The following is a 10,442-nucleotide window of genomic DNA, read 5'->3' on the forward strand; positions in this document are numbered from 1 at the left end:
GCGGCCGGGTAAGGGGACGCGGGGTGCGGCTCCCGCTGCCCCCGTGCGGAACTGGCCGGGGTGGCGCAGCACGTGGTACCCAAGACCAAGGCGCGCGGTGGGTGGCGGGTGGGGCGGAGGTTTGGGAGGAAGGGGCGACCCCTCCCACTCCCCCGAACCCGGACGCGTCTGGGTCGTGGGCTCCTTGGCTTTCGGTTCTGAAACCGACCTGACCTCTACGGAGTTGCGAGTGACTCGATGGGTGATTTCGACCTGTCTAGCCGCTGCGCGGGAGGGGTCGCGCTTGGCGACAGTCTTGGGGATGGAGGCACACAGAATGGAAGTGGAGGAGGTGTTTTAGTCCCCGTTATCTGCTAACTCTGCCTCTGGCATCCCCTTTCTGGGGGCTTCCTCATTTGCTGCCAGAGAGAAGTCTTATTCACACAGAGAAAGAACAAGGTGGATAAAGCTGGTCCCAGCCTGGCCCCTCACCTGTTGGGGGGCCGCCCTACCCAGCTGGGTAATCGCTACACCCAACACTCATGCCGAACTGGAGAGGACCTCTCAGTTCTCGCTCCTCGGTGAAAGGACCCCCATCATCCACTAGACAGGGCTGAGAAGTAGCCTTACCTGCCACCCCAGCCCAGAAGCCTAAACCGCAGAGGTTGAGTTATAGTTCATACTACAACCTTAGGCACAAGTAACTTAGCCTTTCTGAAGCTCAGATGTTCTCATCTGCTCAGCGGAGACATTTGAGTACTGACTTAACAGATGACTGCCAGGACGAGGGGCAGGGAGCTGCAGGTAGTGACAAGCCCCATATGGCATCCCAGGGAGCAGAGAATTTGATGCTACCAAGAGGGTGTGCCTAGGGGCTGAGGTTCCTGAGACTTACTGGGAGCCAGGGGGTGGAGAGGTGCAGGGTTGGGTAGATGCTTTCAGGGCGCCCTTAGGCAGGCCAAGGCATGGCCAGAGGGACACCAGGTGCTTGGAGCTGGTATTAAATTCTGGTTGCTGCTGGGTAGAGGCAACAGGAACACCTGGGCTGGCCAGCTGAGTGTCCTACCCTGGGCAGGAGTTGAGTTGGGCCCAGGCCTGGGGCAGTGACTGCTCTTTACTGCCAGGAATCTTGCCAGTGTTGGTAGGGGTGCCCCGGTGAGAAGCTGGGGGTTTCCCGCCACCATATCTAATGGAAAACCTGAGTCTTGAGCCTTCCCCACCCACTCCTAGGATAGAGTGCTCTTGCCCCCTATCTCTCCCTGTCCCTGTGCCAACAGTGCCTGGCTGGCTTGCAGATGGGCCCCATAAATAATTGGAAGGACTGAAGCCTCTGCCTCCACCCCCCTGGGGCTTGTATGCCTGCTCCACCCCTCCCTGATCTTCCACCCATGTGTGGAGGGGGTTGCTGAGGAAAGCCTCTGACAAGTCTGGAGTTTTCCAGTGGAAGGGTTGGAGGGTGAGGGGGAGCCTGTCTGGCAGGGTCTTTGTCTCAGCACTGGCTGTAGGGTGAGTTGACCCACCCCTCAGCCTCCCTGCTGAGAGACTGTTGCATCTCTTATCTCCCTAGCTACAGGTGGTTTTTATCTTCTTGATGGGTGTGTGTGAGAGAGAGACTTCTTAGAATGGGGTGGCTCCTTCAACAAGACCCAAAGGGGATCCCCCTTACATGCCCTGTGCTACTCTGCATTCTGGACCCTTACCAGGAACCAATGGCCAAAGCCTGCAGCCTGAGCCTGCGCTAGGACTACCTCCCAGGGACCAGCTAGCCCCTCTCGACCACACTGACACTGACCCCTCTGCTGGCAAGTTTGGGCATCTGGTAAGTGCCGGCCCCAGAAGGCAAGGTCACTTGTCCTCGTCCCCCAAACAGGCCTAACACTGCAGCTAGGCCCAGCACGCGCCTGCCTGGCTTTCTGTGCTCTCCAGAGGACTAGCGTCGGGATACCTCTTATTACAAGGGAGCAGGAAAGATACACCGAAGAGGGAGGGCTTTGGGGCTTTGGGGCCTGAGCAGCTAATGAGGCCTGTGCCCCCACACCACCAATCTTCAAGTTTGTTTCCAGAAAGGGGAAGAGGACAGCTGTGGGAGGAACTGAGGGGGGATGGGGTGACCCTGGGGGTCAAGGTAGGGCAGTGTTCACATACACGGTCAAGTGTTTTCCTAGAAAACTGGTCTGGAACTGGAAGAAACTAGGAAGGCCCCAGGCACTGCTGGCAAAGCAGCAGCAGAGGCTGGAGTTCTGGGGGGGCTCCAGGAGGGGACAGGCTTCCCAATCCCGCCCTAGCCATGAGCCCAGGGTCTCCCTGAAGGGCGGAGAGGTCAGGCGGGCAGAGAGGGCCCTGGGGAGAGAGGCCTCCAGCTTGGCCGCAGTCTTTGCTCTTGCCGCCAGCCGGCAAGGCTGCTGCACATCTGTTTGTTTTGTGCTCTGCGTTCTCCCCTCCCCCTAACCTCTTTGCTCCATGTCCTTTGTTTCCCTTCTCTCTTCCTTCCCAGATTTGCCATTACGATCCCTGACCTCTCTGGCTTCTCTTCCTTGCCTTCTTTGCCTGTCTTTCCCTTCCTTTCAGTCATACTTCCTCCTCCTTGCCTCCTGCCCTCCACCCTCCTGTTTCCAAGCTTCCAAACTGCTTCGACTGCTGGATAAAAATAGCGGTGGCAGCGGCCTGGTCAGGCCTGGAGCCAGGTAAAGCCTGAGCAGACGGGGGTTTGGGGGGGGGAACAACAGAGTCCTCCTGAGAGGGAGGGGGCTCCTTCAAGGCTCCTTAGCTTGCCTGCTTCTGTCTGCCCTCCTACTCCCCAAGAGTCTGAAGGGACCTGTGGGGAAGCAGGGCCAAGACATAGCCCCACACTGCCTTTGTCCCCAGCAGGCCTTAGAAGGAGAGAGCTATCAGCCAGAGAAAAGCAAGAACAGCATCAAGACCGTCACCATCGTCATGACAACCAGTAACCGACCACAAGACAGGTACTGGGGGGCCTGGGTGGTAGTTTCAGGGGAGTGAAATGGGTTTCCAGCAGGCTGGGCACAGTGCCCTTGGAAATTTGGGGTTGCCACTGCAACTGGCTTTCCAGCTGTGAGTCAGGTCTACAAGAGGGATGGGACCGCGCATGCTTCGGGTAAATGTTTGTGGGTGAGTGGTAGCCTCTCCCTGGTCTGTCAATATTTCCACTATTGCTCTCCAGCCAGCTAGCTCCTCCGCCACCCATGTGGGGAGACATTTGGCAGCACCCCTCATTACAGAACACATGTGGCTACACTGTCCTCTTCTTCAGGGTTACCCGGGGCCCTCTGCCTCGGACGACCCCGGGGTCCGTAAAGCTGACCTTCCTCGTTTATGCCCACCTCTGGAGCCTGACCCTCAACTGTGGTCCTGCAGATGTGCTAGGGGAGGAGGCTGGATTCAAGTTCTGCAAGACTCCAGGACCCAAGCTAATTGATAAAGCCATGCCTGCGAGCCACTCCTTCAGCTCAGACTCCCCCACCCCACCCCTGCCCATGCACCTCCCTGTGTCACAGGCCACGCAACAAGGCCATACTACCTGAGACCTTGAACCCTGAGTTTGAGCTCTCTGGGACTCGCTCCCTCCTGTAAAACAGAGGTGAGGTGTGTCTGGATGGGAGGGGATCTCCAGTACGCACAGACCCTCGGTTGCCTCCCTCCAGGCCTCTGTCCCCATCCCAGTCCCCTTGCTGCTCTCATCACTCGTCGAGCCCCACTAGCCTGTGCTGTGTGACCTCGGCTGAGAGTTTTCCCTTTACTCTGGGCCTCTGAATCAAGCCCCTGGCTCTTCTTCAAGAGAGGAGCATATGGGGAATTTGGAGATCTGTCCTTATCATGGGTGCTCACCCAGGCCCTGTACTCTGGCCAGACCTCCTGTCTCCTCACTGCCTTGGGCTTGGTCCCTGAAAATAGGTTTTGGCTGTGGCCAGGATATGGTAGATCCTGGCGGGGGTGGGGGCTGACAAGGAGGGGCAGGGCTGCCTGGGAGAGCTGACCCAACCTTGAGGTTAAGGGCTTGGGCAGTGCCCTGACCAAAGCTGGAGCAAATTTATTTATACTTGGGGCCCAGATGACTTTCAGTGGCCTTATGCCTACTCTAGGTGGTGTGACCTACAAAGCCAGTTCTGTCTGGGCCAGGGAAAAACAGCTCCCCACTTCCTGTGAGACACCCGCCTGCCTGTCCTACTAGGTCCAGAATGTCCTACTAGGTCTAGTTTTGTGAGTTTCTTGACCTCAGAATCCTCTTTGGGGACCCACACAGTCCCTGCCCAGACATAATCACTTCCAGTCTGCCCAAGGGTGGAAGACACTTGCTGTTTGCTTTCTCACTCACCCGCCCACCCCAGGCCTTTGGATTTCCAAAACCACCTCCGGATGTGTGGGTCACACTGGTTCCCAAGCCTGCACGGTCCCCTGAGTCTCTGGGGCTGAGAACCAAGGTCCTTTCTTTCAGCCATGCTCTTCGATCCTGTCCCTGCTTCCCTCCCCCTCTGGACTCCACAGTGCCCACCCCCCCGTCCCCAGACACATCCCCCACCCCTGCACCCACAGGAGGACACATGACATGGACACAAACACAGATGCCCTGTGCCCTGAGCAACTGGAGAGGCCGAAGGTCAGGAAGGGAGGCTCCCCCAGGTCTGTCTGGACGGGGGTGGTGGGTCACTTGGCGCCTCTTCCCTCTCCCATCCCCCAGGTGCAGATGCGTCTGGCTTATCTTCTTCATGCTGGGTTTGGGGACCCTGCTTCCCTGGAATTTTTTCATGACAGCTACTATGGTGAGATTGGGGTGGGGGCTGAGCTCCCGCTGGGCACAAAGGGCCTGAGTTTGTTCTCAGAGGCACAGGGAATCATTTCAACATCCATCTCTACTATCCCTACAGTATTTCACAAACCGCCTGGCCAACCTGCATAACACGTCCTTGGTCACTGCTGAGCCGGGTGAGGAGGTCTCGACCTCGGCCGCCCCCGCAGTAGCTTTTCCAGAGAAGAGTCGCCTCAGTGCCATCTTCAACAACGTCATGACCTTGTGTGCCATGCTGCCCCTGTTGCTCTTCACCTGCCTGAACTCCTTCCTGCATCAGAGGTGAGCGGGCTCCCAGCGCTGCCCTTGCGTCCTCTATACCCCCGGCGGAACCCCTGGCTTAACCACCCACCTCCACCACCCCCGCCTCTCTGGCAGGATCCCCCAGAATGTTCGGATCCTGGGCAGCCTGGTGGCCATCCTGTTGTTGTTCCTGATCACTGCCATTCTGGTGAAGGTGCAGCTGGCTGCTCTACCCTTCTTCATCCTCACCATGGCCAAGATCATGCTCATTAATTGTAAGATCTCCCCGCCATGGCTCCCACTCTTCTTCCAGGCCCACAGTGAGCTGAAGGGGGGTGTCCACTCCTACCCTGGAGGAAATGGATGCCATGGGCAGTCAAGCTCCAGAGACCTCAGCAGGCACCCATCAGAACTGGGGTTGGGGGCAGAGAGAAGGGCCGCTTTGGTGTCCAAGACTAGCGCCAAGTAAATCGGGAATTAGACATGTCTTCCCAGGGGCCCCCACTACCCTCAGCGGAAATGAATCCCCCCCTGTTGATGCCCACCCTCTTCCCCCAGCATTTGGTGCCATCCTGCAGGGCAGCCTGTTTGGTCTGGCTGGCCTGCTGCCCGCCAACTACACAGCCCCCATCATGAGTGGGCAGGGCCTGGCTGGCTTGTTCGCCTCGGTGGCCATGATCTGCGCCATCGCCAGTAAGTCTTGCCGCCTGTCTGTTGCCCTCATTGTTGTGGGAGAAGGGTCGGATGCCCATCTCTGACCACTGACATCCTCCACTCAGGTGGCTCGGAACTGTCAGAAAGTGCCTTCGGCTATTTTATCACAGCCTGTGTTGTCATCATTGTAACCATCGCCTGCTACCTGGCCCTGCCCCAGCTGGTGAGCAGATGGAGAAAAAGCCCCAGGGCTAGGGTGGGGGTGCAAGACTGCAGACTGGCGGCTGCTGAGACTAAAACCCATGGAGGGGAATTCTGGAGATTCCACCTCTCCTGTTTCCTTGCTTGATAGGAATTCTACCGCTACTATCAGCAGCTCAAGCTCGAAGCTGGGGAGCAGGAGACCAAGTTGGACCTCATGGGTAAAGGTCTGAAGAAGCTGGTGTGGAGGGAGCCCTGCCAGGGGTGGGGGCGGTGTGAGCACAGGGCCAGAACGAAGCACTTTGTGCAGTAGAGACACACCAGAGGCCAGAGGGACCAGGGCATGGAGAGTGAGGGGAATTTAGGAAATGAGGAGAGGGAGAGAGAGATGGGATCGGTCCTGGATGACCTTGAGTGCTTGAGAGCAGTAGGAAGCAATTTAGACTCTCAGAGTAGACATAACATGACCTCCGGGGAGAGGAGGGGGACTTGCACTGTGAAGACTCAGAGGCAATCTGGGGTTGGGATTAGGGTCTGACTGGGCACTGGTTACGGGGGTAATCCACCCCCAGCTAGCCCCAGCCCTTTCGGGGAATGTGTGTGTCATTTCTGTTGCTCTGTCCTTCTCACAACCTGAAGATTCTTCTACAACCTGTCACCCCCCAGGAGAGGAGGTGAAGACAGTCAAAGAGGAGTCCGGAGTGTCAGCCAATGCTCAGCCCACCACCAAAGGCCAAGCCATCCTAGCCATCCTCAAAAGTGTACGTGGGCCTGGGCTCATCCCCGTTCCTCCGCCCACACCCTGCAGTGCCATGTCTCCCTTTCTGACCGGAGACTGGGCGCTTCCCTGGACCTCTTCCTGTGTTGGGGTGGTTTCTCAGTCCTTTCATGTACAGTACACCATGAAACATGGCCTGGGTCCCTTTTTTCCAGATCTTAGTCCCAGCTCTGTCTGTCTGCTTCATCTTCACCATCACCATTGGACTGTTTCCTGCGGTGACTGCCGAGGTCCAGTCCAGCATTGAGGGCACCTGGGGTGAGGACACCATGGGATCCCAGGATGGAGACAGATAAACTAGAGCCTGGGAATGGGGGTGAGGGGGTCTGGGCTGCCATCTCCAGCTAGACTACTAGTTTGCTTTTCCGTTCCTGGGCTGGAAGCATCATTGTCATTTTGCAGCTGGGGAAACTGAGCCCCAAGGGAGGGTCAGGAGTGCTAAGTCTGCCTCTCGGGGCCTAATAACCATCTTTAATCTCCTTTTGTAGGAAACTACTTCATTCCTGTGTCCTGTTTCTTGACTTTCAATGTTTTTGACTGGCTAGGCCGAAGCCTCACAGCTGTATTCATGTGGGTAAGTGGCAGGCAGGTGGGGGCATCAGACCCCTGTGAGAGGGAAGAGTTCAGGCCAAGAAAGTGTGGTTGTGAAGGGGCCATGATTTTCTTTTAAAACCAAGACATAATTATATCTGTAAGGTATAGTAACAAGGCCTAAGTACACAGCTCAATGAACACACAGGCAGTGCACATGCCCTGGGTGAGGGCCACTCAGATCGAGATGTAGACATTTCTAGTACCTGAGGGGCCCCGAGTGGAGCTCGTGGGGCCTGGACTGGGGCTAAGGCAACGCCTGGTCCCCACAGCCTGGCAAGGACAGCCGCTGGCTGCCAGGCCTGGTGCTGGCCCGGCTGGTGTTCGTGCCCCTGCTGCTGCTGTGCAACGTCAAGCCTCGCCACTACCTGCCTGTGCTCTTCAAGCACGACGCCTGGTTCATCTTCTTCATGGCCGCCTTCGCCTTCTCCAACGGCTACCTCGCCAGTCTCTGCATGTGCTTTGGGCCCAAGTGAGTAGAACTTGGTGGTATCAGGGGAGAGGGGCAAAAGGAGATTCCTGCTCCCGGCGCCCATAGTTTCTAGGCTGAGAGGAGGCTGCTGAGGGACACCTAGCAGGTGCAGTGGTGGTGGCAGGGGGAGCTCAGGCTTCATGAGCCGGCCATGGGGGAGGTGGAAGGCAGTCCCCTGTCTGTACATGTTCCTCCGAGAGGGAAGTGCCAGATTGGGCTTGGGAGAGTTTGATCAGCAGAGTTAGGTGCTGAGGTGTCTCCCCACGCCGATGCTCTCTAAAGGTAGCATTGCCCTCCCTCCTAGGAAAGTAAAGCCGACTGAAGCAGAAACTGCTGGAACCATCATGGCCTTTTTTCTGTCTCTCGGCCTGGCGCTGGGGGCTGTATTCTCCTTCCTGTTCCGGGCAATTGTGTGATCACAAATGGACAGAAAAGACAGTCGGACTGCCTGTTCCTGCCCCTTCCTCCTTTGTTGAATGGGTGGGTTTGGTCTGGAGGTTGTTTCTAGTTGACTTCTGCTTTCTCAAGTCCCGGTTCAGGCCCTGAGAAGGAAACCGCTGAATGGACAATGGAGAACATTAGGCCTATAGGTCAGAGTTGAGGGAGGGGATACAGCCTGTATCTGCTTGAGGCCCAAATGTGGCTCTGACTGATCCCTATTTGAACAGAATGGCAGAGGCTGAGAGTGAGTCAGTGTGTGTGTGTGTGTCAGTTAGTATGTTTGTCTGTGCCAGGGGTGGCTAGGGGCCAGGACTGTGTTCTTAGGTCCCATCAGATATTTCCACGCCCCCCCTCCCCCACCTCTCCATGTTCCTCCCCTGCTCCCCCTGTCTTGTTCCTACCCAAAATGCACTGTTAGAGATGCCATTTTACTGCCTTTTTTATACTCCACAGAAACCAGTTGCCTTCAGAGGCTCTCTAATTAAATAAACCTTTTTTTTTTTTTTTTTTTCAGTCCCTCTATGGTTCTCTGTATCCTCCAGCCACAGCTTCATGGCCTGGAGAGGTAGAGGGATGGCAACCTAAATTTGGGGGCCATCTGGGACTAAGTATGACCCAGCTAGGTCTTAGGCTGTGCAGCATCTGGGGCCTGGAGTGTTTGTGGAGTGGGGGTGGAAGGATGACTGGGACTGTCATGCCTGTAGGCCTCAGAGGGCCTGCAGTGCCCCCTGCTGGGATCACACAGTAGGCACAAGCCTGCAGCCAGGACACCCAGACTGTTGGCTGGACCAAGACAGTACTTTTTCTTCATTGTTTCATTCTTTCATAGTACGGGGGGAATGGAGACAGCACCCCATCCTTTATCTTCACTGCCACCCCCTCCACTCTGACCTCAGCTCGGGAATGAGCTCTGCAAAGCTGCCCCCTAGGTCCTGACGGTACTCCCACACCTCTGGGCAGGAAGAAGCTGCTGTGGCTCAAGGGTTCTCCCCTACCTGGCATGCTGCCCTGACTCACTCGGGTTTCCTGCGGAACAAGAGGCCTATGTGTCCTCAAGTTGTAACTGGGTCCTTTTCTTCCCAAACTCCAGGCTCGGGCAGTGGGGGAACCATGCCACTGAGACCCACTTCTCAAAACTGACTCCCTCCCCCCACCTCAACCACCCTATCCCTTTACCCAAGGTCTGACTTCTCCCAGAAAGGCAGGGAGTACTCGGCACTGCCCAGACTCTTCACTGACCCCTGACCAGCAGAATGGTACCTGTAGGTCTTCATTTCTCAGTTTCATTTAACTGAAGACTTTAGGCCTTGTTAAGAACTGTTAGTACATTTTGAAGGCTCTTTGACAAGCTGAGTCCTAATCAGGTACAGAATGTCATTGTATTGGGAACTGTGTCCTGGAGTCCAGGGTACTTGTCACACCAGGATACGTCTGTGAAGTTGCTGAAAACAAGGTATTCTTCCTTTTCAGGTTCAAAAGCTAGTTTCCCAGTTTTACTAAGTTTTCAGTTTTTACTATACCATTTGGCTGTGAGTCAGACTGAAATAAACCTATGCCCTTTCTTTTCTCCACCCCAGTCCTTTCCAACTTCTCCATTGTACCAAACCTGAGTAACTCACTGAATTCCTTCCTCAACACCAGCAGCTCCTTAGGGACCCTGTGCTCTCTCTGGGTCCCTTTAACCACCTCCTACCTGACCTTTTAGGATTTGTGCCCAGGTCTCCTTCAGCCCATAGCCAAAGAAGAATCTGAAAATGTAGGGGTGTGCGGGTCTGGAGTATGCCAAGGTAGCATATCAGGATAATGCTGTTGTGCAATTCTTTGAGCCCTCTACAGCTCAAAACTTAAAAACTCTGTACTTGATCTTCTAAGCTCTTACTCTAGCTACTATCATGTTTTTCAGGTCTTTAAAAGTTGTATTGAACCAGTCTTTCCATGATACTCAGGTGTTTGCCTGGTATGGGCTTGTCCCCTGCCCAGCCTGCACTTGCCCAACTCCTGCTGGGTGGCAGCATTCACTGCCAGTGCCCATGGGATAGAGGTGGGACGTTAAGTAGGGTCTTCAACCCCACCAAAGGTCTGAAGGAGAGAAAAACAGATCATAGTCATCTACTTTGTGACCTTAAGTTGATCTTGAAGATTATTACTAGAATGTTTTTTTAATGCCAAAAAAAAGTTGTTATTCTCACTCATTTCCAACCCTGGCATCAGTGTTTTCACCAGAAATTAGGGAGGAGTGAGAATGAGGCGGAAAAAGTTGCCAGATCTCCTGCCAGGCC

General features: G+C 55.5%; 1 protein-coding gene across 4 annotated transcripts; it reads left to right on the forward strand.

Annotated features, from left to right (window-relative positions):
* The first annotated feature begins 1,645 nt into the window (after window positions 1-1,645).
* Window positions 1,646-8,664, forward strand: SLC29A1 (solute carrier family 29 (equilibrative nucleoside transporter), member 1). Of its 4 annotated transcripts, XM_012723465.1 has the most exons (14): window positions 1,762-1,798; window positions 2,474-2,663; window positions 2,848-2,942; window positions 4,676-4,757; window positions 4,863-5,065; window positions 5,162-5,301; window positions 5,585-5,719; window positions 5,806-5,903; window positions 6,033-6,102; window positions 6,521-6,642; window positions 6,815-6,917; window positions 7,148-7,233; window positions 7,523-7,722; window positions 8,027-8,664. In XM_012723465.1, the coding sequence occupies exons 3-14, from the start codon at window positions 2,914-2,916 to the stop codon at window positions 8,136-8,138; spliced, it is 1,380 nt and encodes a 459-aa protein (XP_012578919.1). In that variant the 5' UTR covers window positions 1,762-1,798; window positions 2,474-2,663; window positions 2,848-2,913; the 3' UTR covers window positions 8,139-8,664. The 4 variants fall into 4 exon arrangements, with proteins under 4 accessions (XP_012577653.1, XP_012578545.1, XP_004673587.2 ...); XM_012722199.1 differs by lacking the exon at window positions 2,474-2,663 and having other exon boundaries at window positions 1,646-1,798; window positions 2,845-2,942; XM_012723091.1 differs by lacking the exon at window positions 2,474-2,663 and having other exon boundaries at window positions 1,646-1,798; window positions 2,845-2,942; window positions 6,548-6,642.
* The last annotated feature ends 1,778 nt before the right edge of the window (window positions 8,665-10,442 follow it).

The sequence above is a fragment of the Condylura cristata genome, unplaced genomic scaffold (genome assembly GCF_000260355.1).
Source record: "Condylura cristata isolate star-nosed mole 26May11 unplaced genomic scaffold, ConCri1.0 scaffold00001, whole genome shotgun sequence".
NCBI lineage: Eukaryota > Metazoa > Chordata > Mammalia > Eulipotyphla > Talpidae > Condylura > Condylura cristata.